Here is a 27,113-nt window from a genome sequence, read left to right as displayed (position 1 = left end):
AAGACTTGAAAGACAAATCATACATACCCTGATTGCACAAATTGTTTTAAGCAACACCTATTCATTGCAGCATGGTTTACTCCACAAGTTTAAAGAAAATGTAGAAGGAGAACCAAGACACTGGTAGAGAAAGAATAATATAATTACTGATCAGACTCTCTTCCTGGGTCACATTCAAGTAGATTACAAAAGCGGAAAGGATAGTTATCACTGTGTTATTGGTGGGGAAATGCAGACGGAGAAGCAAGATAAGTTTAAATTAAACCAATTGCCCTCAGTGACTTAGCAGTTTGTGACAGAGCTGGGACTGGAACCAGTCCAATGACCAATGTCATGAGACCTTTTCCAGCAGGTTACTCATACCTCTCATCATGTATCCTACAGTACCAAACTGCCTGTTATTATACCCAAATCTGAGCTATACTGTGAACACAAAACAAGTTTTTAGAGCTGGAGACATTGGAGACAGCTGTAGCTGCCCAGCAGACAAAAGAAATGTCAACTCCCTAGAAAGGACAGCAGATTTGCTCAAAATGGGAGTGCTGGAAAGGGTGGATGACAGCATAGAGAAACTGAGTCCCAGTATTCTTCACTACATTATCAGGGTCTCAGTTTGCTACCATGGCTTCATGAGGCATCAACTCATTTATACTTTTAGGAGCAAATGCCCTGCATTGCTCCCGGCAAAAAATCAATTATCTCCTTAGTAGTATCAGAGAGATTTCCTAACCACCACCAAATACTCTGCATATATCAGACTGACACACAAAGTTGCACAGATACACAAGTACCCAACTCACCTCTCACTTGAGAACCCTGGCAACCCACAGGAGACAATTCACCCACACCATACAGTAGTGCCCAGCACACAGAGCAGCCTGGTCTAATGGGAGGTGCCCCTGCCCACAGCTGGGGACTGGGACTAGATGGTCTGTAAGGTCCCTTCCAACCCAAGGAATTCTACGATTCTGTGATAGCTGTGCCCACCCAGACAAGTCTGGAGACAAAACAAACCCAAAGCAACCGCTGTGTACTAATATTTAATGTTGTATTTGTAGCTCACTGTGCCACCTTCTGTGACATTACCACCTCTCTCAGAAATTAGAATTTTCTTCTCTATCAGGGCTCAAATCACAGTAAGACAAAAGTGCACTACTACTTTTGCATATTATTTTTCATGGTGAAGGTATGTGGTCACATATTGAGTGAGATAGCTCATTACATGGACTGGATTACAGATATGTGAGGACAGCAGACCAGGGGAAGGTGGTTGAAAAAGTATTTGACTATTGAAAAAAGTTTCTCTTAGAATGTGTAGGTATTTTTCTTCTCCATCACAGAAATCTCTTGATTTGCAACCAACAGGGCATGTACCAATAATTGGTTTATTAAGTCAAACTAGCTCTTCCCATACAGCTCTACTCTTTTCTTACCAGTTGTCTTTATTGCAGTGGTTTCTTTGAATCTCCATTCATGAACTGAGCTCCCACTTGCCGGAGCTAACAAAGAATAGTGAATAGTTTTGAATAAAGAGCTGCCAGAAAAGTTGTTGAAACATCTCCTTTTTGCAATTTGCTGTATACGTTCAGTGCTATGAGGGTATGATTGAAGATGTTTGTACAACATATATTTTCAAATACAGTTAGCCAAACCGATTGCTACATCAGCCTGTCCTTGCCCACTGCTTCCCCGGAGACTGTCCGGACCAAAACTATTAAGAACTGCAAAGATCCAGTGTGGAATGAAACATTTTGCTTCAGGATCCAGAGCCAAGTAAAGGTAAGATGCAGAGTTCATGTGTTTTTATTTTGGGTTAGAGAGATCATGTTGTGATCAATATGTAGGGCAAAATAAAACCAGAAATAAATATGTGTGAAGGACTACAAGGATATGGGCAAGGGGATTTGGAATAGAATGTAGCAGCAAAATTAAATTTAATTTTCTGATATGTAAAAATTAACCAAGATATTTCATAACCATTCCTATAGTGTTCTATCACTTTTCACTTTTTCTTTTCCTTTTTAAATCACTGCTTTTCATGAATAAATGTGAAAATTTCAGAGTAAATTGAATAGTGTAAAAGATATATATGAATTAGTTAGTGAAAGCATCACAGAGTTGTACTTTTTTACTATTCCTTTGTAATGACTAGAAATAAAAAAAGTCACAAAGCAACAGTTGAAATTTGCAAAAGAGAACTTGATCAACTTTTACTATGATAATATATGTTAAAGCTTAAGAAGATTTGCAAGTCCAACTGTCTTCTCCCTCCAAAAGAGAGCATGAACATCAGGGTCTAGGAGTTCACAAAAATCAGTGGTAGGCTAAGTAAACCAAGCTTACTTCACACCAGGGGCAATCAATCTCTGCTTTACAGCATGCACTGTTCATTTCCTAGTACTGGTGCCAGATCAGGACTCTCTAAAGAGGGAAATCAGCAGGCCAGTCCCCTGGCTCTCTCAAGAATTGATAAACTCCTTTCTTCCACACTCAGGTGGTACTGGCCCAGTTTGGCAGCTTTCAGATGTCTGCCCATCTGTAGCCTACAGCTGGTGCTTATCCTTCAAACCTAAAAAAATTCCAACTTCTTTCAAAATGCCAGTGAGGTACAATTTCATGAAAGCCCTGCAGGTTATCAGAGAGGCAAGGGACAAACATTGCAGCTTGGGAAAAAAAAAACACCCACTGATCTGCACACGAGCACCTGCTCTTCCTGAAAGGTTTTTCAAAACTGCAATGCCACAGAACAGCTAAAAAATACCTTGGCCATGGAAACTGCTTGAACTAGTTCTTCAGGAGTAGTGTTTGGGAAGACCTCATGTTTACTTTCTGTAAATTTGCAGCAGGAGACAACACATGTGACATTAGCTGGAGTAATTTTCAGTGTGTGGCAACAGCAGCATGGTGGCGTGGCTGTGCCTTGAGTGTAGGCTGCAAAAATGTACCCAGGGGATCTGGGACAACCACAGCTCAGCAGTTAAGGCTCTTGCTGGTTTCTCTGTACATGCTGTAATTCCTGTGCTCATTACCCTCTGAGCAAGATCAGAGTTTGCTGCTCTGGTTATTTTCTTCTTTCCTGTCTTGTGTTTTGCTGAGGTATTTATCTTCCCAAATTATGCTGGCCAGAGCTCAGCAAAAACATATAATACATTGTCACTGTGGAAGAAAAGTGACTGGGCATGTTTGTGCTGGTTTTTCCCAGGAACAGCAGTGTTTATGGATGGGCATCTGTTTTGATATTTGTTCTGATGAATGTCTGACAAACAGTTGCCTAAAAAGGGCTTCCCAGGCTTGTGCTGTTGGCACAATTCTCACAGCTTCAGGAGGGTGGCCCTTCCCAGAGCTAGTGGCACACAGCCCTGCAAAGGGCTGTCTCTGCTCATTACCTGGTTCCTAGTGATGCTGCTCTAATATTCTCTGTCAGGTGAGATAGGAACAGTGAACTGCTCAGACACTCCTGGCTGCTTCCCATACAGCATCCCAGGGGCACAGCCAGAGACCTCCCTTGGCCAGCCAGCACCCTGTGCATGCCTCTCCTGGCCAGCTGGGAGTAGCTGGGACTGCAAATCAGTTGGTCACTCAGAAAATAAGTCAGTAATTTAAGCCGGATAAGTATATTTTATTGCAGTATCACAGCTAGGAAAACTGATCTGCTCCTCAGTGCAAGCCTGCCTTCTATTAACTGCAGACTATTGCTTTTAAGCACATCACCTTCATCACCTTCCATAAACTTTTACAGGCTATTTATGGCTGGCCTATAAACCTAGGTGCTGTGGCTGCTCATCTCTGCCTTGTGACAGTATGTTTCTATTAGCAAGTGTCAGGGACAGGGCTGACCACAGTGCAATACTTTTAGATAGGTGGCCTTGAAGGTCAACACCATTTCTGTCTTCTGACAGTGAATTGCAAACTCAAGGTTTTTTGCCATCTCTCCCTTGGTGGTTTCTTGCAGGATGATAGATGTCAAAATCGAATGCTTGGGCTCTGGAGTGGCTTCCTTTCAGTGTATCTGTCTAGTCAATCACTTATCACATTTAGGTATGGACCTTTCTGAGATACATTATGAACTTCTAAGACAACAAAGTTCACATGATCACTCTCTTTTATCCATGCATTTGTGTGTGTGACCATAAGCCTGCGTGTCTTTAATAAGCATCAAGCCTCTTAGCAAGTTACAGTTAAATCTGATGCATAAGTAAGAATCTGAGATAAGCACTCCCTGTAATTTGCATGAAAATGAGCTGCTGAATATATTGAGGGAGGCCTGAATTATTGCCCCACTGAGAAAACAGCAGTTAAGGTTCACTTGCTCAGCACTCTGGGAGGCATCTCTGAGCCAGCCCATGTCTAGCTACGAATCAGGCACAGGACAGGTTGTTACCCTCTCCTGTCCATCCAAACAGCCAGGTGACAGGGGAGATTTATACAATGGTATATATGCAATTTAAGAAAAGCATATAGCTTTCTGTAGATTCCATTGTAATTATCTGCATGTGATCCATTTAATAATTTACAGGATAAAATTATGCAACCATGAAGTAATTGTATGGTACATCTTTAATGTATTTTAATTGCTGCTTATATCCAAGGTATTTTATTCTACCGATAGCAACAAAGTTCAACAACTAGTTGGTTTCTTACAATTCAGGAAAAAGTGACCTCATACCAAACTGGAGGCCAAACATGGTTTTCATTATTCAGTAATTCTACTAGCTTTTGTCATTTAAATTACTCTGCAGGAACACTAAACAACAAACCTGACTTTATGTTAGGTTCAGAATATCCTTTTTCATCTCTGTGTGGATGCAAAAGTTGTGCATGCTCTCTCACTTCTCCCCATGCTTTCTCTGTTTTCCTTAACATGCTGAGAACATAATTTTGTGTCTCTGTAAGGTCTCAATATAGGATCCTCATTCTGTATCTCTGTTCACAGAATATTCTTGAGATGAAAGTCTATGATGAAAATGCAGTCACTAAAGATGACCTCCTCTTCACTGTTCTCTTTGATGTTGCTAAAATCCAGCTTGGAGAAACTGTTCATCTGACATTTCAACTAAATCCAAAGGTGAGTGATAAAACTGCCTTTGTCCCAGGAAGAAAATTAATTTTTTGATATTACCTCCTAAGTCAATTTTTTAAAGCAATAGTAGGTAGGAGAGCTTGTTTCCTCTTGGTATGCACTTCATATACTCTGTGACAAACCATCCAAACCTTAATCAGCAAAGTAGACAAGGACATGACCCTGCAGGCTTTTGCTAGCTCATCAAACCACTTAGCAGGTGTTTTTTTTTCTGACAGCAGCATTCCCTTTTTTTCCTCTTTCTTGACTCTGTTGCTCAAATAGGTTTTGTTGGAAATACAAAACTTTATCACCATTGCACAAAGTTTCTTTGTTAGAATTTATTTTCCTGGCACAAGCATGTGTGAGTTTGGGCATAATGTGACACAGATACTGCAGTACTCCCTTAAAAACTGATTCCTTGCCCTATAATTCTTTTGAATATACCCAAAAATAATCCAAAGATCCATATTAAGTACTAAACCCAGCTGATGGTCAGTTGCTCAAACTATTTCATTGTTTCAGTTTGCCTGAACACTTACATGATGACTTCAACATGAGATGTGGGTATTCAATTTAGATACTTCTATAGATTTGCTATTTCACTGACTTTCCTTATAGGTTACATATGGGTATTCAGCTCCACAGTGATTTCAGCAGGCAATCTGCCTTAACTTGTCTGGGTACTTGTCAATGTGTTGTCCATGTTGTAGGTCCTTTTGATCAGAATAATTGAGAATGTCCTCTTCTATACAGCAGTATCCCTCTTCAGATAACATTACACAATAATAAGCCAAGCCTTTGGACAGTTTTAAGCTAACAGTTACTGCTGCAGGACTGCTTGCCCTTCTACTCTGCCTCACCACCAAACAGAAAAGGGCAGCTTGGCCTAAGGACTGATGGTTAACAAAGGAAGGAGAACATTTTCAAAATCATTCTAACTCAAATGCTTTTGCTGTTTGCACTATAACCTGGAGCAGGAGGGAAATTTGATTTGATTGAAGAACTCTTTCAGAAGCCAGAATAGTAATTGACAGCCATAGCTAATGAGAAAGAAAATTAATTCAGATGCTTATAATAAATTATTTTTTTACAGACGCAGGAGATGCTAGAGGTTGAGTTTACATTGGAGAGCATGTGAGTAACATCCACAGGGAACCACAGAAGTGTCCCTTTGCAAGCAGTCAAACGTATGCTAGCATTTAGTATAATATAATATAAAATACTCAGCATGAAAGTAATGGCTGGTGTTGATGAAGTTAGTTGCATATTGGCTAAAACTCTGTACTCCTTACCCACCAAGAATCATCCTAGTTATTAATTTATTCTATTACTTGCTGAATGAGGGAGGATAATAATTGCAGTCATCATACTTATTAAAATTATTGTTTACCATTACGATTAAAAAAAAAAAAAAACAAAAAAAAACCACTTTTCAGATGTGTCCCTAAATTAAAAATCAAAGAAATGTTTGAGACCATGCTGGACAAGACGAACTTCAAGAAAGGTATTATTCCTAAATGTTCATTTAAGGATGTATTTAGGTGATACTTCTTCTGATTGCATTTTTTTTCTCTTTCAGTCCAGTCCCTCCTGAAAAGCTTGTGACTAATGGTGTATTAGTGGTAATTTAAAACTATTGTTCTTCTGTCTTTGTTTTCATCATAGTGATAGGAATGGTGAATCTGGCAGGTGCCCCAGCACCTCACTGCAGCAAGGCTGAAGGGGAGGGGTCTGGGGTTAAACACAGTAGCCATACTGTTATGCTTCTCCCTGCAGGAGGATATGTTAGGAAAGAATGTGCACAGTCATTTGGGATACCCAGAGACCTGTTCACCCCCACAGGCTGATATCAAGCCTATTGGCAAAGCCTGACGTGGTCTTTCACTGACTTACTGCTGCTCTGTCACTTTTTTGGGAAACTTCTTTTGTGGCCCTTATGGCCATCCTGTTCTCCCCACTTCCACAGGATGATATGGAATTGCTTTCTCAGCTGCCTGTAACTCATTACTTAGAGGAGGTAGCACTTAACTGTCCAGCTTCACCAAAGCAGGGCAGCAAGGGCATCCCTGTGATTTGGCCAACCCATCAGTTTATCCCCAGGAGATGTCAGCATACTTCCCCTGCCATTTCCCTTCTCTTCCCAGTCCTGTCCAAAACCACCACAGCAAGTTGAAACCTGTCACATTTTCTCCTATCAGCCTAACAAACACGGGGTGGACTGTTTTCCAGACCCCAGGGACTCAGGTGACCAAAGCCAGATAGCAATGAAGTGACTCAGATATGACATGTCTTATATACTTTAACCTCTCATTTTTCATCCCTGCTACAGTCTCGTGAAATTTCCTGCTTGGAAGTCCTAGTGGACAACAGATGGACAAAAAAAGAACCTTCAGGTTAGACTTCAAACTAGAAGCAAAACCCCCTTATTTTATGGTTAACTGACTTTTCTTGGTTGCCTGCTTGCTTTGGGGTTTTTTGTTTGTTTGTTTTTTGTTTGTTGTTTTTTAAAAATATTTTTGTTTTAGTTTGTTCAGTTTGTTTGGGGTTTGCTTGTTTGGATTATTGTCTCTGTGTTATTTGTTTTGTTTTGTCATTTTCCTGCTTTGTTCTTACAATTAGAGCATAGGAACTGGATCGTTCAGAGTGTATATGCAGGTTCACAGATCCAATAGTTACAGTCTGTGCTAACTATAGAAACTGGACTTCGAAAATAAAGGAAAGAATCTTATAAATGCTGTAAAGTAAAAGAAAATACATGTTTCTATCTCAACTTAGATTTTATCCAATTTGCTTGTTTGTTGAAGTTTTAAAAACATCTACTGAAGCTTTATAAGCTTTTGTGGTTTGTTTTTAATTTGCTTCTTTGCTTTTCTTTTTCTCATATTTCTTGTACTGTTCCCTTGCTGTATAAATAGAGTTTTGAAGCTTGTAAGCATTGTTGAAGCATTTATATATAAGCTTCTGAAAGACCATTTAATATTCCATTTCTGGGATCATAGTTATTAACTCTCTGTATACTTTTAATGTTTGAATTATTTTTTTTTTTAGAAAAAGACTTCTTGTTTTCAGTGAAGGGATCATATGAGAAGAGCCAGACCCTGTCACTAGGCTCTTTCTGGCAACCTCTCAAGCCTCTGAACTTCCATTACATCAAGTACAGCCTGTCAGAGCTGTGCATGGCTCTAGCAGAGAAGAAACCTCATTTCTGCTCGGTATGTGACCATTAGCTTGAGTAAGCACAGTAAACTCATGGTTTTCTACACTTGACTGAGGCAAATGGAAAGAGTTTTTGTTTTTATTAAAGAGCTATCTTTCATGAACTTCAGCTCTGAAACAGCATTGTAACCCCTAAGACATAGAAATATTAGATACCAACTTGAAAACTGCTGGATAGGGACCCCATTTAAAAAAAGTAAATTGGAGACAGTGCTTTTGTATGCTGCATACATAAAATATTTCTCTACATTATAATTTATTTTTCAGTGTACTTCAGGTGAAGACAAAAAAGACTGTCATGCATCCCTCACTATTCCTCTGGATTCACTTCCATTCAGTGAGAAAGTGGCAGTAGCAAAGGTAATTGATACCAACTTCTTACAATGTTAAACTATAGACCAAATGGGTATGAGTTAATTAGATCAGTGTGAAGCAGGGGTTTAGATATGTAACTCTTAGTGCCCTTAGCTTCCTAACAATTCCTAACATCATGGATCTGTACATTTTCATATGAACCTAACAGAACAAAAAAAATTACAGCCAAACACATGACAAAGGGATTTCTGTGACCACCTCAGGGACTAGTGCAGATCAGAGTAAATGCAAATGATGAGGCAGGATGGAGCACATTGGCAGAGCTGATTTTTATTGTATATTGCTCTCCTTATCTTTCGTATTAAACAATATAGGGAAAATAAAGTGGTCTTGGAGAAGTTTTAATATTTAGATGGATTTTCTGATTATTATGGCTTTGTGGCTCAATGTGGCTTTTAGAAAAAGAGAAGTGCTTAAGAGCGGATGGTAAAGAAAGAACACAGAATGATCTCCAGTGTTTATATTGTGCTGTTTTGTTTTTTTTTTTTTCCTAGGATGAGACAGTCAATTTACATGTGAAGTCAAATGACTGGTAAGAAATTCTGTCTTTGGGTTTTGTGGTTGTGAAAAAAATATGCTTTTTTGCCTTCTTACCTATTTCTGTAAGAGAGAAAGTATTGAGTCAATGATTATATTTACCTATTCACCTATGTTCATTGCCTGTGTCCAGAAGGTGGCTAACTGTGGCAGGTGAATTTTCCTGTTATGCTGCTATATGGAAGTTCAGTTTAGATGGGAAGAACAATGTTTTCTCGTTGCAACATCTGTACAGCTATACATTTAGAAAAAGATGTGTTTACTTTCATTTCCTTCCTTGTGAAAAATATAGAGTATTTGTATTTATAAAATCTGGCAGTCCTGAGGCAAGAAGCCCTAACTATTCCATTGTTTTTAGTATCCTTATATGGATTGCAATATTTATGTCCAATGCTTCCTGAAAATCAGTGTAGTAATAAAGAATATTTCTTTCTGTAAGATTTTGCTACTTTGCAGTTCATCAGCCTTTTCTCTACCTTATCTATGCCATCTGTGATGTGCTTTTGTGGGGCCACAGCAGCAGCTTTTCTAAGCCTCATAAAAACGTTGCAACTTGTAAGTAAGCATCCAGATATTAATTTTAAGTGATTTTGCACACCCTGTTTAACCCTGGACTTTGTTTGAGGTCCAGAAACTTAGATGTTCGCTTGGAGTTTGATCTATGTACAGGGGAGAAAAATTTCCTACAGAAAAGGAAGAAGTTTGTGGCTTCTGCTCTGAAAAAAGCACTACAATTAGAACAAGACCTACAAGATCATGAGGTATGGGGAGTATCACAGGGACTGTAACAGGAATATGTTATGCTCCTAGCCTTTTGCATGTTGTTCCTTAAGTAGCTCTGATACATTCACTACACCATGTAAAGCAATGAGGAATGATTTTCTATTTTAGTTGAAGAGCCAGGCTAGCATCAAATCCTCTTGATACACATTTTCCCAGGAAACATAATGCCATAAATCAGATTTTTTTTTCTATATTTATTTTTCATTTGTGCATTATTAACCTAGATGGTATGACTGTTTTATCGGATCATTCAGTCACCAAGACCTCATATTTTATCAGATTTTTGGAGGGAGAAAAATCTAACAGTTAAAGTGATGCATAATATTGGCTGATGAGAAGGTGTCTTATTTTAGACTCTCTCATCTGATGCTCATCATCTCAGCTGTAGTTCCTCAAATAGAACAAAGACATTCCACATTTTTTCTCTAATCTGCTTGTCTGAGTAATGTTTGTGTTTGTTAATATCCTCACTAGTGTGGGGATGGTTAGTGCTTTAGGGAAGGAGTATGGTCTGTGATCAGGAACTTGAGAAATGAAGAACCAGCTTGAGAGCTGGTTAATTTGTTTTCAGCTGTGTTTTCTCCTTTTTTCAGGACAGGCAGACCAAAGGCATAGTAGCTAATATATGACAGCATGGTTTTAGACATTATAAATTATGCCCCCCTCACAAATTGATCATATTAGTACATTGTTTCTCAATGGCACAGTAGTTTCAATCAAAAAACCCCAGCAGTTTCTTAAGTAGAAGAATTTTTAGGAGAAGTATTTCCAACTATTATTTTCAGATTTTCCAGCAAGTGAATATTTCCTTATAGTCAGGTAAATGCAAATCAGAATACTTAGCTTTTACCTGAAATGTTTGATTTGAATCAGGAAAATATTGAGTATTTCTTTGATGCAATTGCCTGGATATGTGTGTGGAAAATGTCAATGGGCTCCTCTTCTTTAAGTGTGTTTCTTAGAGAAATTTGTCTTCATGTAACAGAATTTAGATTTCCATACAATTAGGCTTCATCACTGCAATTATATACTCTAAGTACTTTGTAGAAAATTTAATTAGCTGTTATGTGTGACTTACAGAGAAGATGAACTCTGCTTGTTATCAAAACAGACCTCTTAAGAAAAGATGTTTTGCTAAGGAAAATGCAGTCTAATATTGAAATGCCTTGAAACTATGGGTTTTGATAATTTACAATCAGAATTGATTGATTTTGATCAAAATCCTCAAAATTAGTTAGTTGTTTTTTTTTTGTTGTTGTTGTGGGTTTTTTTTTTTTTTTTTGGTTTGGGTTTGTTTTTTTTTTTCTGTGCAAAATATGCAGTTTTCATTTTTTTTTTTTGTCCCTGCTTGGGGAAATGGTGGAATGTTGGAATTTTTTGTGGTACTGACATGCTACATTTCACTTGTGCTGATAAACAAAGTGTTGCTTACCACTGCTGTGTTGATGATTAAACAGGTACCAGTTGTAGCCGTGATGACAACAGGAGGTGGCACACGGGCACTGACATCTCTGTTAGGCAACCTGTTGGGTCTTCAGAAGCTGGGTCTCTTGGATGCTATTTCATACATCACTGGGTCATCTGGTTCAACGTGGTAAGGAGATCCTGAACAAAGACATCACTCATCACCTCTCTAGTCCACTGTGAGATATTTATTCTCTTCATTTTTGTAAAGAAAGGCATGAGTTTCATTCTTGAGATTTTTTTATTGCTGCTTTAGCATCACATTGTCCAAGCCAGTGAATGGCCTAGGTGCTGCTTTCTTTCAACTCTAGATCTATTCTACTGAGTCACTGGGGCACAAATCACAGCCTCGTGCATAAACCTTAGTAGCAAGAAAGGGCTTTTTTCAAGTCCTCAAGTTTCACTAGTGAATTGGGGAATTCCTCTAAATCAAAAAAAAATCTTTTCAATAATATACTAAGCTCAAAAGATGCTTTTAAAGAAACTCAGGTAGTTCATTTGATGTGGACCTTAAATCTAAGTCTAAAAAGTGAAAGTTTCTCTGCATATGAAAATGCACACTCCCTTTCTTTTCTCCAGGACTTTGTCACATTTGTATCAGAGTGCTGACTGGTCACACAAGGATCTATCAACACCAATTGGTGAAGTCCGCAGACATATGACCAAGTGCAAGCTAAGCTGCTTTTCCCTGGAGAGCTTGAAATACTATGCAAAGGAGCTGAAACTGCGGAAGCAAGAGGGATACCAGATCTCTAGTGTTGATTTTTGGGGGCTTCTGCTGGAAAAAGCATTAGACAATGGGGTAGTGTTTTCCCTATGTTTTTTCTTACAGCTACTGAATACTATTGCATGGAAAATGAAACTCCAGGGATAGATGCTTGAGAGCATGCCAGCATTATCCTGCAGATGATTTCTGCTGATTAACAAAGGGGTTTTAGAATTGTTAAAATTGGAAAGGCCTCTGTGTCCAACCATTAACCTAATATTATCATATTCACCACTAATCCATGTCCCCAGGTGCCACATCTACACGAGTTTCAAACACTTTCACAGATGGTGATTCCACCACTTCCTTGGGGAACCTATTCCAATGCTGACTAGCTTTTCGGAGAAGAAAGTTTTTCCTAATATTTAATTTAAACCTCCTCTGCCACAACTTAAGTTCATTTCCTCTTGTCTTTTCACTTGTTACTTGGAAGAAGAGAGCAATCCCCACTTATCTACTACTTCCTTTCAGGAAGTTGTAGAGTGACAAGGTCACCCTTGAGCCTCCTTTTCTCCAGGCTACACAGCTCCTTCAGCTGCTCCTTGTAAGACTTTTTCTCTAGACCCTTTCCCAGCTCCATTGCCTTTGCTCCATGTTGTTCTCTGGACATGCTCCAGCGCCTCAATGTCTTTCTTATACTGAGGGGCCCAAAACTGGACAGAGCACATGGGATGTGGCCTCACCAGTGCTGAGTACAGGGCGACAATCACTGCCCTGGTCCTGCTACTACTGCTGACACAGGCCAGGATTCCATTGGCCTTCTTGGCCACCTGGACACACACACACACACACTGTTCATGTTCAGCTCCTGTCATCCAGCACCCCCAGGTCCTTTTCTGCTGGGAAGCTTTCCACACCCCCGTTCCCCAGCCTGTAGTGCTGCATGGGGTTGTTATGACCCAAGTACAGGACCTGGCACTTGGCCTTGTTGCACCTCATATGATTGGCCTTGGCCCATTGATCCAGCTTGATCCTGCAGAACCTTCCTGCCCTCCAGAAGATCAAAAACTCCCACCCAGCTTAGTGTTGTCTGCCAACTTGTTGAGAGCTTTGTCCCCATGTACCTTTATTGCATAATTAGGAGCCCAAGGGGCTTCTGTAGAAAAGAAACCCTATGTCTCCTTCTACAGGCATGACTACCTGAGTATCTAACTAAAGAGTCTTGCTCTTGGTTTATTTTCCTCTGTTCATCCCTGTGAGAACTAATTTCCATGTGAAGTGGATGTATTTACTAAATAAATGACAATTTTTAAAAAAAAAGCAGCCTACAACTGTACCAGTAATTAAATAAGCCTTTGTGGTTGTGTAAATGTTTAGATCATTCCTTGGTTAAAAATATGTTTGGACACAAAATGAATCGAGAGAATAGCAAAATTAAGAGGGAAACAGCTATGTATTTTGCTGTACTCTTGGAAGCCCATGAACTATACCAAGAAGGTCCCTTGATTGTGGTCTGTCTTTCATCAATTCACAGAAAAATAACCACAAACTCTCAGATGAGCAAGAGGCATTGAGTCAGGGTCAAAATCCCCTACCTATCTACATGATCCTCAACATCAAAGAAGATTACAGCCTTTCAGAGTTCAAAGGTAATGGCAAAAATGGGTTTATTTGGTGTTCGAACTATCTGCATTATCAGTACTTCAACCTCTTCTACAGCTGACCCATAACATTTATAAAGAGTTTCTTTTCTTCCTTAACTTCCTTTTACATTTCCAGACTTTATGCCTAGGCTATGGGAGGAACTTCTCTTCTGCAGGGCAGGAGAAATCTTGGAGAGGTGTTTAAGGACAAGCCTTAGCTCCACATGTGGGGTAACTCAGGCTGACCCCTCTTAGTATAAACTTCCCTTATGCTCTCTCTGGAGAGGGTAATTGGAAAGTTCTGAATGAACAGCACCATGAAACATTGTTGACTGAGTGGCTGACACCAGCTGAATGATAACTCTTTACCCTGAGGAAGGCCAGTCTGTAGTTACCCTGCAAATAGGGTTTATTCAACAGCTGCCTTTTTGCCTTTTCATTTCCCTTCCAGCAGGGAAGTAGGGAAAAGATTAAGATTTAAAAGTTTGTTTTATGTTTCTGCAGAATGGGTGGAGTTCACCCCTTATGAGGTTGGGTTCTTAAAATACGGTGCCTTCATTCGTGCGGAGGATTTTGGCAGCGAGTTCTTCATGGGTCGCCTGATGAAGAAGCTTCCCGAGTCCCGAATCTGCTTCATGAAAGGTGATGTGGTCTATTGAAAAAAATTGAATTGCATAAATATGTACTTTATTTTTAATATAATGCAAACTCTGCATATTATAACCAGTGTCCTGCATCATGCAGGGCTGAAATCAATTGTACACCATGTTGTTCTCACCTCTGACTGAGTTCCTTAGACAATGGAGATGGGCTAAAAGTACTGAGATGAAATTTCAAACTGCACTCTTCACTGTTGCTCTTGTTTTTAATAGTGATGTACATGCCTGAAGTTTCAGGGCTGGTTGAAGAGGCTAGGTTCATTTTGAACCAACCAGCAGCAGAGTGCCACATGAAAAACATTTGTATTTTGAAAAGGAACTCTTAAAAGTCAAATTTGTCAATGAATGGCATGATCTTAGATGCCAAAGCAATGTCGTTACTGAGTTTATTATAAAATACAGCAATTTAGAGTAGTTTTGTGAACTGCTACTGATACTTTTACAAGTTTAATAGTATTCTAAATACTCTGTAATTTTGATACCATTATAAATAATTCAAATTTTTCATTCTTAATTCAGTAAACTGGGTAGCACCCAGTAATATATGAAAAACAGTTTTGCAGGTTTTATGCAATTCTTGTTTTAATTCTGCTTAATACTGAAACTCTCTACTATGCCCCTTTGTACATTGGTTCTCATTGGCATAAAGCTGTCTGCAGACAAGTCCATCTGCTCTTAAATAGATACTTTACATGTAAGTAAGCACAAGACACAACAGGACACCAAGGACACAGGTAAAAAATTGTTAACTTGTAAAGTGGAAAATCCATACAACCAGCAACACCACATGGTATTCCTTATTTGGTATTTAGAGAAGCTGTATTATGCAGTAGGAGTCTAGAATCGTTATTCTAAACATGAGACAATAGCTGGCCATAAGAAAGAAAAGATGGTGCTCAGTCACACAAGCACTAAATCTTACAGCTTTATTAGCTATGCTAAGAGCTTTCAGTTATGTAATGAGTTAAGAAAAGAGTTGAGGGAAAAGACTCAGAAGAAAACACGGGATCCAAGAGAATGAATAGATCTGAAAAGGGCAGGAGAAATTAATGCAGAGTAAATCCCATTGGTACCTCTGAAATCCAGGAGTTCAGATGCAGCCTCTAGTACTAGAAATCCTAAATCCAGGAGCGTAAGATGATGGGGAGTATGCTGGAGAAATCCCTTCATTCTTCCCTTCTTCTTTTACTCTTCCATTAAGCACTCTGTGCTGACTGTTAGAGGTAGGAGGTAGGTCACAGAGCTAGGTGGGACTACAGAACCTTCTTCTGAGCATGTTATGCCTCTAGTGCAGTTCCTCAATAGCAGTGGGGTAGTGTGTTCATACCCGAGGGGGCCAGGTAGCAAGCAAACCCAACACATCTAGCCTGGGCTGAGCTCTGTTCTCAGCCTTAGCACCTGAGCCTGGTGGTCCCACAGCCGCCTGTGTACCTTTCTAAAGGATAAGGTAGAGAGTTAAAGCAATGTTGCCATCTAGTGATACCACATGCAATGCCCTCTTGGGTAACTATTTAATGTGCTATTAGTTACAGCGTGATAATTTAAAAAAAGCAAGGTGTCATTTACAGGGAGAGGAAAGGCCTTTCCTAAGAGCTGGAAAGACTGGATGAGCTTACAGGGATACAAGACCCTCATGTTTCCAGAAGAAAGGCTGAGGTGCATAAGAGCTTGTTCACTCTTTTCAACTCTGTTGGCCTAGGAAAAGATACCATCCCTCTTCACAGTTCTCACTTCAGCCAATACAGGTACAAAGAAAATTCAGTGCAAGAGGTTAGAGCAACTTTGCCATGTAATTACAAACAAGTTTGAAGGAGACAGCTGTTTGAAAGTCATTAAAATGCAGGAACAGTTTGTAACTCCAAGGGTAAGGGAACCAGAAGAGTTACACAGTGAGAAAACATTAAGACAGGACAAACCAGAGGAGTTGTCTTCTCCTAGCAGGGTTGGACAAAAGCTTCTCAAGCTGCTGGGAGATGAGGCTGTCTCGACAGAAACTGGCCAGTAATTATGTGCAAATGAACTCTGCTTGACAGCTAAGTGTAGCTCCAGAGAGGCCAAATCTGATTTCTCGATTATGCATTTCTAGTATTTCCTAAGTGAGTCTATTCTTACAAGGACTTCCTTTAAAACAGAAGGCTCTTGGATTTCTGTCCCAGTCCAGAAACAAGCCATGTTTTAAAGGGAATTGTATTTTTGCTAATAATTTATGGGAAGAATAATTATTTTATTGCGCAACTCAAGTTATTGCATCCTGTACAATGTATGGCTTTTGCAAAGCTTTCACTGGTAGAGATTTTCAAGGCAAAGCACAGCCCTGCCTTCTCTGGTAGAGTTTCTCTTGGGGCCTGTGACAGAGCTGTGGAGGAAGAGATACTTTTTAAAATCCAAGAGACTTTTGGAGATTTCTGCACTGTGAAGACACTTTCAGATGTTCTTTTACATGGGATGGCAAAAGTGGGAGAAGCAGTATGGGAATGAGAATAACAAATAGAAGGAGAAGTATCTCCCTCAAAAGACTTTGTGCAGAGGAATTCTAGAGGGACAGCAATGCTATCTTTTATTTAGAGGACTTTTCTGCAGACTATCCCAGATTGTGCTCTAACCATTTGATTCTTGATTATCCAGAAGTAGCTTCCAAACATTTAACTGAGTATCCACTTGTATATGACATATTTTGTAGAGCAGACACTCCTATTTTATAGGAAATGGCATGGTTTTGCTCACTTACAACAGTTGCTTATAGGATGGAAAATGTTGGTTTGTATGTGGCAAGGAGTTAGAGTGGCTGAAGGCCTCACACAATGTTTTAAACTATTTAGGCTTCTCCTTGATGACAGAATCCTAATTGCTGAAAAAAACTTAATATAGTTTTTGGTGATAATTTGAAACCTCGAGGCTTTCCAATACTCCTTGCAAAGCTGAGAGATTTTTTTTTAAAGGGATACTTTCTATTAGAATGTTTCTGAAGAAGATTCCGTGTTCTCTACCATTGCACAGGCCTATGGAGCAATGTCTTTTCATACAACCTTTTGGATGCCTGGCATTCGTCGAATCCTACACAGAGACGCTCACTGAGGTGTACCCAACACAGCACTGTTGATATTGGTTAGTTATGTTTCTGTTTTCTGTTTTACCTGGTGCCTCATAAATCCAGAGGCTTCATGTTGTCAGCTATATCTAACTAGGTTTCGTCTCTGAATTTATTCATAGCAATATTATTTCCATTAATCTCCCTTATACTGAATTTATGCAAATATAAAACTACTGAAGGTTTAAAGATTAAAGATTGTCTTTGCCAGGGGCCCTTTGGTGAACCTCCATGTTGTAACAAACACCTCTTCTGTGTTCTCTGTCTGCCTCAGCAGCTGGTGCTTTTCACACGTTCTTGAAGACTTCAATTGCATGCAAGTCCATTTCAATGTTCTTTGATCTTGATATAAACCTGTGTTTTTCCAAGAGGCCTTGTTTGTCCTTCCTGTGTTTAAGGCAGTTAGTGAGTTTAGTTTATGGGTTTCTATCACTTTCTCCATGGAAGTGTTGCAAAGACCTAAGCTCAATAAATCAATAAATGCACATGATAGAAAGTGATTGGCTCTCTTACCAATCTCATGAGGTACTGTTTAGCACAACCCTATTTCTCTTGTGGATATCTCAGTCTCCGGATAGCTTTTTTTTTTTCCATGCATTTTTTCATGCATTTTTTCATGCATTTTTTCATGCATTTTTTTCATTTTGAAAGAAACAGGTCCAGATTCTGAACCTACTCTCACCTTCACACAGGGAATCAATCTGTGAGTTCTGTTAAAGAATGGATCACTTTTTCCAGTTTTAGCAAGTTTGTTGCCATTCTCTTTCTCATGCAATAGGCTTTACTGAAGACTGATTTTCTTCTTATTCCTGTTTTGACATTGATTTATTTGTATGTTGCAATATCTTATTAGGATCTGCTTTTCCCTACCTAATATGAGATGCCTTCTATTATTTTAAGTATTGAAAAGAACTGTATCAAAGCAACAATTTGTTCATCTCCTCTATCTTTCAGGAGGAGAACCTTCTCCATCAGACATAAGACATGAGTTGGAGACTTACTTGGTCACCCCTGAATGTGGCATCATGGGCATCATTCGGCGGATCCTGACAGAGCGGGTGATGGTTTCAAAGTTCTACAACTTCCTGAAGGGATTCCAGCTGCACAATGAATACCTTTGGAACAAAAACTTCTGTATATGGAAAGGTAAACATCCTTGAATATTATTTACCTTCTTAGATAGTTGGTGTTTTCATCAGTGAAGAGAAGGCAGATGATGAACATTTGGAAATGAATATTCTAGATAACTATTTAAGTTTCATACAGTCAAATCAATTTCAGAAATTTTCTTGACTCCAGGGAAAGAAAATTACTGCTTGTCTGGTGTGGAAGAACAGCAACATGAGAGGTGAAAGAACTCTCTTTTTACCTTGAACAGGTCTTTCTTTCACGTGTGAAGGCTGAACATCTGTAGTGTTTCAGGGTCGTTTGGAAAAAGTAAATATAATGGATAGCCAAGGGGCATTTACCCCAATTTTTCCTTATTAGTCAAACAACAGATGTACTTTTTCTTCAGTGAATCACTCATCATAACAAATATTTCCTTTTAGATACTGTACTAGAGCATTTCCCCAACCAGCTGACAGAAACAGCAGAGTTCATGTGCCTGGCAGACACGGCGGGATACATTGACATTAGCTACCCACCACTCATGAGGCCAGAGAGGAAAGTGGATGTTGTCCTGCACTTAAACTATTCTTCTGGATCACAGACCTTGGTGTGGAAAATGCTCTCTTTTCTTTGATAAACAACTCCTTAACTCCTAAAGTTTCAGAATAATTTATGTAGAATAAACTAATTCTGGGAGAAAAGAATCCTTGGTCTACAGTTCCCTGTGCAGATGCTTAGGTCTTCAAAGTGATGCTGGTAAAGCCTCTGAAAACAGGATTAATATCAGATTTCTGCATATTTTATTTGAATTTACCCTCTAGTAGCTACCTAGCCCTGTAATCTCCCTTTGGCTATCTAGATTTCACTCACATGGAGTGTTTATCTGGTACTAGTTACCACCACTGATGGACTCATGGTTGTGTTGTGATGTTTATATAAAGTTACCCACATGCAGTATAATTAGAAATATTTTGTCCAGTTGTCTTTGGAACAATAACTGGATTTTTTTGTTGTTGTTGCTGGAGATTGTGGAAAATAGTTGTCCTTTAACAACATATGCTCTTTCAAATATCATCTAATAACCTGGTAATAATTCTTGTTACTAGATATGGATAAGATAGAAATTCTTGAGGACTAAAATTTTCATACATGTCAGCCGGACTCGGGAAGCAAAATGCTACTTTCAAAAATTGCTAACACACCTGCGAGAATAACATTTTAGTTAAGATCATATTTGCTCCCAGATCCCTGTTTACTTAAATCCCTTTTTAGAACCATCATAAGGCATCTAAGACAGAGGCTTTTAAATACTTTATGCTAAGTCAAAAAAATTTGTAATTTTGCATTTTAAAACTGTACTATTTCAGATTCTATTTGCCCATTCTACTTGTTTCAGGAACTTCTCCAGAAGAGGCATCTTTCTGTAACCTAAGCTGCTAGGCCACCCTTCCCATAGTCATGTAAATTTTTCCTATCTTGTAGAGATAAAGGCTAATGAGGAGAAGGAGAAGGTAGAACACCAATCAGGAGTGCAAATTGGAGGCCGAGTGTTGAATTGTTCTGTTAGTAGTAATTAATATCTCATGTAAGAGACAAAGACAGAAGAAATATTAGCAACAAACCCTTCTCCTAAATCTTTGTGAAGGTCATTTGATGGTTGCATTAGGAAAAGTGGTAGATTGTGGCAGAATTTCTGACATTTTCCTCTTTTCTGTCTGAATTCAGCCTTTGGAAGAAGCATCAAAATACTTTCAAAAGCAGGGAATCCCATTTCCCAAAATCCAAATGAGTGAAGAAGAGAAGAAAAATCTAAAGGAGTGCTACATCTTTGAAGATACAGAGACCCCAGAGGCACCGACCGTGGTGTTTTTCCCTCTGGTGAATGACTCCTTCAGAAAATACAAAGAGCCTGGTAAGCCATGGGATGGCTCTCCCACCACCTGGCAGCGCTTTGGCTGTGGAATGGGAGACATGGTGTAGCATGGTCTCCTCCCTCCCCTGCTGTGCCTCCTATGGGAGAGAAACACAAATTCCAAGGGGCAAAGAGTAATGTTGTGCCCCACTGGAACCATCTCTCTACCCCACTGATGACGTTTCTTTATTTGCCAGGTGTGGAGCGCAGCCCTGCTGAGATGGCTCACGGCAACGTCGATGTTTCCACCATTTCTTCCCCCTACTGCTTAAACAGCTTTACCTACACAGGGGAGGAGTTTGACAAGCTGATAGACCTGACCAGCTACAACATTCAGAACAACCAACATCTGATCCTTCAGGCTTTGAATTCAGCTATAGAGCAGAAACGACAGCACAAAAAATAAGCACTCGCCCGAGTTTCAGGAAGATATCTGCATGATTTTTTTTTTTTTTTTAATTTTTCTCTGGAGAGGAATCAAGAACTGTCTTCAAATGAGCATAGTAGACTTTGGAAAGTAAGGACTTGTCTCAGGCTGTGGTTCCTCTCTACCACATGGTGATCTTAGATCAACCAATCAAACAAAATAATGATTAGACTTGCGCTTTATTTATGTTGGATTTCACTGCGGCTGAACTTCTTTTTCCTGCATATACATGTATATGCAGTAAATTGAAGGTCAGAAAATATTTGATTTATTGAAAAGTTTTTGAAATACATGAATCTGGGATGGCAGTGAAAATTCTTTCAAAATTTGTTATACTGATGGAAATTGTATGTGAACACAAATGAGCTATGGATATTTAATTTATTCCAAATCTAGTGCAACAGAAAAATACGTGATAAATGTGGACAATTTCAAAGAACATGAAAACTGTATTTTCCTATAATGTCAGCAAGGAATTTTTGCTAGAAATAACATGCCAAGCTAAACATAAAAGATTATCTGGGACTTCACGTAAAAAATACACATTTTCTATACTTTTGAATTTATAAGTTTTATTACACCAGTAGTATTCAGCTTTTGAAAATCTCTTGGAAACTACTCTTTCAAACCATTTTGTAAGTCAGGATCACCTCTTCCAGTGCAGTTATAGCTATTTAATCCACAGTTCTACTTTCCACTGAACTTTCATGGTATTTAGATGATCCAGCTCAGCAGCCACATCCTGTTAATTTCAGCAATTTTCATAGTGTTTCTTGTTATTATAAGATGGGATGCTCTGAGAATTAAAATATCACAAACTGAGAGGCTTTGCAGTCAGAGGGCAAGCTAAGTGTTTTACCCTGATATCCATGCATAATTCATGGGTAATCACATAACTTTGTGAGTCCCTGCTTGTCTAAAAGTTAGGATATATGTGACTACTATAAATAGCACAAAGTAATTTGTTGAAACTGCTTATTTTTGAGATGAAGACCAAAACAATTATTTGCTTTAGGAAAAATTTTATATGACAAATACATTGTAAACCTGATTTCATTACAACAAAGATACTAATCTAAAATAAAAAGATATAATGATGCAGTCAGTATCAGTTGCCCTTAATTACTTAAAATTTAAATAAAATGCAGCAGCTTGTCTGTGCACTGAAGTAATTGGCAAACCCAGAGCTATGAATAATGTATCATAGCAAAACCAGAAAATTATTTTTTAATTCAAAATGAAATATGAACTTCTAAAAGGCTGAAAATTTCTCCTCCTTCTCGTTATCATGATCTATCTCTCTTCCTTCAATCATTCCTTTATGGCTTGTCTTTCCTCTTATCTTTTGCTGTCTTAAGTCTCACATGCTCACCTCTGATGACCTCACCCCCCTTAGGGGTGCTGTGTCCTTACCCCAGCTGCTTTTCCAGGCCCTCACACCTTCATCCAATTTGCAGCCTGGGTTCAAACCTCTGGTGTGCTGAAATGGCTGTTTACTTGTTGGTGCTCATCAAGGGCTCCCCTCTTTGTGATCTCTGTTGCTGAATCATCTGGTCCCTCTCGGCATTGCCTCTCCTCTGTCCCAGCTCTACTTCCCTCCCAGGCTTCCCTGGTTATCATTATGACAACCCCATTTGGTGTGACACATGTGTTTGCTACTTCTCCCAGCTGCCCATCTTACAGCTGAGGTTTCAGGCACCTTCAAGAGCTGCAAATGGAGTTCCTACCCCTGCCATCCAAGTCTCTGATGACACCAAATTTCAAGAACCCTGCTTCTCTCTTCCCATTCCTGCCTTTAACTATACCCCTTTGCTTCCCTTGATGTTCTCTTGTTTGCTGGTTTAACAGTGGGAAGCCCCATTTACTCTCAGTGTGTCACTGAGGTACTCTCTGCTGCACCTGCCAGGGTGGGTTTGTTCCACCTCCCAGCAGAACACCTGCAGAAGATGCTTGTCATCTGTCCTTGCAGGCCAGCAGGGAGGTTTTGTGTGACTTTGTCTGCTGGCATTGTTTTGTTCTGGTTCTGCAATTAATGGGGTAGGTTTCCTATGCTCTGAGTCTGGGCTGTACTGAAGCATTACAGGAATGTAGGTAACAGCTGCAGATGTGGGCATTTAAAAGCACTTTTTGGTTTTGCAGTTTGGGGGTGTTCCTTTATACAGGAAAGAGGAATGACTTCATGGAATTATCCCTTTGAGGAAGAAAACTAACTAGAGGGGAGAGAAGCACTGCAAAAATCTAGGCCCATGCTGTATCATAGTTAATACCAGCAGGAGTTAACTTGATTTTTCCTAAATGTTTTAATAGGTAGAGCTCTTGGTATATGTGGGTATAGGAGCTACAAACACTAACACGCTGACCTCCTTAGTTGTAATTAATATGTTTTGAATCTTTTCTGTGTCTGCCTTTTAATTCTTACCTATTCATTATCTATAGTAAGTGAAGGGATTAGCATGCAATTGCAGCTGTGCCCCAGCCCTTCTGATTATCACAAAGGTGCATGAAGAACTGGGCAGCTCAGTGAGGTGACTCAGACCACAGGAACCTAAGGAAAACAGCAATGGGATTCTTCTAACTCCTCACAAGGCAAGTGAAAACTTGGGCAGTCCTACTTGGTGAGTGCTGCTGTAGAAATAGGACCTAATGGGATGGTTTGCAGCAGGATTTTGTGCTGTTCTGTAGTGCAAGGAGTGATCAAACAAGAGGTTATTGCAAACATTCTGAGTGAACAAGTAATTTGTGAGACTTACAGGTTGCACCAGGTGAGTGATGGCAAATGTGTTTGCCATAGCAGATGTAGGAGAATGTGGGTGGCAGGACAGGACTCCCGTCTTAGAAAACTGGTGCTAAAACCTGCTCCCACTTAAAGCTCTGCTGTGTGTGTGCAATATCCCACTAGAATGATAACACTGCAGAGGAGGCCATCAGGGCCTTATTTCCTCATGCCCTGGTCATGCTATGCTGGTCGACAGTTAAAATGGCTGTGTCATTCATGCCACTGAAGCTTTGTAGCTTTGAATTCTCCTGAAAATCTCTCCCTTGTAGGGCTCCTGCTGAAGCCCATCATTCCTGCAGTCTTCATAAAGTACTTCTCCAGCACTCCTCCCACACCTCCAGCTCATTATATCAAAATTCAGTGATGTGACATCTTGTAATATCTCATGTTTTTTCTCCTTGGGTCCCGAGTATTGGAAATCGGGGCACCCCTGATGGGAAGAAATTATGATGTCTGGCTCCAGATCAGAAGGCTAAAGGATCTGCTTTATTAAAACTATACTATAATACAGTAATACACTATTTAAAGAGATACTTTCCTGTTCTACATACATCTTACTTACCTATCTATCAGCTAACAACTTGTGACTTCTCTGCTGAGAGTCCAAGACACAGCTGGATCCAATTGGTCATTGAACCCAAACAACCTTCACCAGAATCCAACCATGCAATCACTTCAGGTAAACAATCTCCATACCAAATTCCACATGGGGAAAACAAAGGAGTAGAGGTAAAAACTCTTTTCTTCTCTCTGTGCTTCTCCTGAGAGACAGAATTATGTCAGTCTGTCTGTCCAGAGAATGTGAATGCCACATCTTGAGGTCTTTGCACTCCCTCCAACCTGTTCTCCTTTATCTCTTTTTCTCCATGCAGCTGTACATCTCATCCTGATGTCACAGCCTGATCTCAGCTGCCCTAATGCTTGTAGTATTCATGCTTGTTCCAAACATGACCAAACCTCCATCACTCAAACCTGAAGCTTCTGGAGAAACAATTACAGTACAGAGGAGATATGAGACAAAGGGGACAGATTAAGAATGATTAAGTACGGTTATGATGGTATAAAATATGAGGAGGGAGGATAGAAGAAAAAGCAAATTATAATACCCAACAAAAATTGAAAAAATGTCATTTTAGCTATGAAGTATTGAGATGGACGAAGAAAGAAAACACATACTTTGCAATCCAAGAAGTCAATTGTAAAGAAAATATGGCAGGGAATGGAAAGAGGAAAAGAAAGAGGAAATCAGAAATTAGAAGGTGGTGGATACAAACATTTAAAACAGAGATAAAGGTATACCACTCTTCTGTTTTTTTTCAAAGCAGTCTCAATAGTCTGGTCCTTTAAAAAGAAAAGCAACTAAATATCTCTAATCTGGAAAATTTCATGGGACTAAATCTTACTGATGAGGTTCTGACCATCTGGGCTCACCTGATACGCACCCTTTGAGTACTCCCAGCTCTCTTACTTTTTTCTGTCCTTAAACACTGGGAAAAGATGGTTCCTTGGCCCCTAGCAGTCTGACTTTTCCTGCCAACCAGTTCTTATTGCAGCCTTCTCTCTCACAGCTAATAATCTGTTTATTAGTTTGCTCCCTCCCTATTTCCTTTCTTCTACTGAAGAAATGGAGCATCCTTAGAGACTGATACCTATCAGATAAGGAGCTGCAAGATTCTACACATATTAATATGTACTTTTAAACCTTGAGCAAGTTGTTTCTTCAATTTTGCAATTTCTGCTATTCAGCTCGATGACAGCCAGCCTTAAAAGCAATTCAAGCTCCAAATTCCTCATTGAGTTGCATGTCTTTTAACTTAATAGCTACTTTGTAAATATAGACTATAACTCAATTTCGACATTTAACAGACTATATGATAGTCTAGGAATTGTTTAAGATTAAATGCTTTGGTCCCATATACAGAAAATAATTCAGAAAATCCTTCACAGATGTTTAACAAGCACCTTTTCTAATCACTCATAATCTCTAGTCCATGATCTCTGCTGATGCAGGAGTTGATGGCCTGTAACCCACTGCTGGGTTTGGGCACAGGGAGGAAGAACTGTGCTGGTCATACTGCACTTGTGCTGGTTTTCAGCTCATGGGCATATGATAAACTTGCATGTAGTCTGCAGAAATGTGGAGAATTAACAGTGATTCAAAAAACTTTGGGAACTGCTCTCATAGAACTGATGTCCTGAAAACTTTCTTCAAGTACAGAAAGTAAGTCATGCCAAAGTAAGAGAACTCCAGGCACAGATGACTTACTCACTTTACAGGTAACAACTGAGGATTGTGCATTTGTAACATGCATAAAATCTGAGAGAGATAGAACAGAGTACAAATTTACACTTCAATTAGGCAGCTCAAAGACTGGTATGGTAAGTTTTGAGCTTTATTCAGTGCATCAGTAACTGTAACATGAAAGTAATGTATACAGGTATTTAACTGTAAGTGCAGTGATATACAGAGTCATTAATGATGGTAGCCTCTCTACTGGGAAAGGAATACCTCTCAGTATCAGAGGTTTGTTCTAGTTATATGCTAGATGCATACAAATGCTAATGCATCTATACAGTGGATACAAGGTGCCATACTTTTCTCAGTTATGATCTTAATAAGAATGCATTCTAGTACATTTAAACTTTTTAGTTTAAAATTTATTTCCCAGAAGATTAATTTTAACCTGTTGCAATGGTAAGATAGCAAACAGCAGTAATGCCACTGTGAATTTTCTCTTCTATTCCGAATCTCCTTCCTTCACTAACTGCACAAGTGATGGCCTAAGACACCCCTTCTCTCCTGCATGAAGAGCATGTAGCTGAGCCAGACCTCCTGTCTGGCTCTGCTCTCCGGTACTGTTTTTTTGTATAGAAGTATTTGTATATCTGAGAGTGGTGAGGTGGACACAGCCAGTCCTGGTTGTGCTTCTGTCTTGTTAGAATAATCTCAGTCTCATTTTGCCTGGCCTGTTTGAGGCTGGGCAAGCAGATATTGTTGCAAGGCATTTAGGAGGACACTGACTGTCTGTGGTTTTGGTCCAGTCCAAGACTGTGATTAAAAGGAATTGCAAAGCTACATTTGAACTTGTTGAAAATTTTTCATGTAGTTCCATTTCTCCACAGCTTGTCTCTGCAGTCGGATGTAGTACAGGTACCTTTGCCAAGTGAGTGACACTTCTGCAAAATGCATTGCAGGATGAATAAGAAACCTAAGCAGTAGAGGAAGTACAAGCTTGTTCTGGGTTTGGCACATTGTGTGATAAACAGATAAGGCTGTGATATCACTATGCTAAAAGAGTAGTGTGCAATTTGCTGCCAGGGCGACTACATTTAGATCTTTGAAACAGGTGGGTTA

The 27,113-nt window shown here is 39.4% G+C and overlaps 1 protein-coding gene across 1 annotated transcript in view; it reads left to right on the top strand.

The window, feature by feature from the left end:
- LOC110472156 (cytosolic phospholipase A2 epsilon) overlaps positions 1-20,961 on the top strand; it is a 31,317-nt gene extending 10,356 nt beyond the window's left edge. The window contains exons 2-19 of the mRNA XM_085580316.1: positions 1,643-1,779; positions 4,934-5,065; positions 6,156-6,196; positions 6,642-6,684; positions 7,392-7,455; positions 8,111-8,274; positions 8,546-8,638; positions 9,148-9,185; positions 9,816-9,951; positions 11,431-11,567; positions 12,017-12,239; positions 13,678-13,792; positions 14,291-14,428; positions 17,443-17,550; positions 18,488-18,679; positions 19,084-19,250; positions 20,369-20,555; positions 20,753-20,961. Of these exons, the coding sequence (XP_085436442.1) occupies positions 1,643-1,779; positions 4,934-5,065; positions 6,156-6,196; positions 6,642-6,684; positions 7,392-7,455; positions 8,111-8,274; positions 8,546-8,638; positions 9,148-9,185; positions 9,816-9,951; positions 11,431-11,567; positions 12,017-12,239; positions 13,678-13,792; positions 14,291-14,428; positions 17,443-17,550; positions 18,488-18,679; positions 19,084-19,250; positions 20,369-20,555; positions 20,753-20,961 (2,324 nt within the window). The remainder of the gene's footprint in view (positions 1-1,642; positions 1,780-4,933; positions 5,066-6,155; positions 6,197-6,641; positions 6,685-7,391; positions 7,456-8,110; positions 8,275-8,545; positions 8,639-9,147; positions 9,186-9,815; positions 9,952-11,430; positions 11,568-12,016; positions 12,240-13,677; positions 13,793-14,290; positions 14,429-17,442; positions 17,551-18,487; positions 18,680-19,083; positions 19,251-20,368; positions 20,556-20,752) is intronic.
- Positions 20,962-27,113: the final 6,152 nt, after the last annotated feature.

This window comes from Lonchura striata, chromosome 5 (genome assembly GCF_050655825.1).
Source record: "Lonchura striata isolate lonStrDom1 chromosome 5, ASM5065582v1, whole genome shotgun sequence".
Lineage (NCBI taxonomy): Eukaryota > Metazoa > Chordata > Aves > Passeriformes > Estrildidae > Lonchura > Lonchura striata.
The sequence above is the reverse complement of the archived record's forward strand: the minus strand, read 5'-3'. Positions and strand labels throughout refer to the sequence as shown.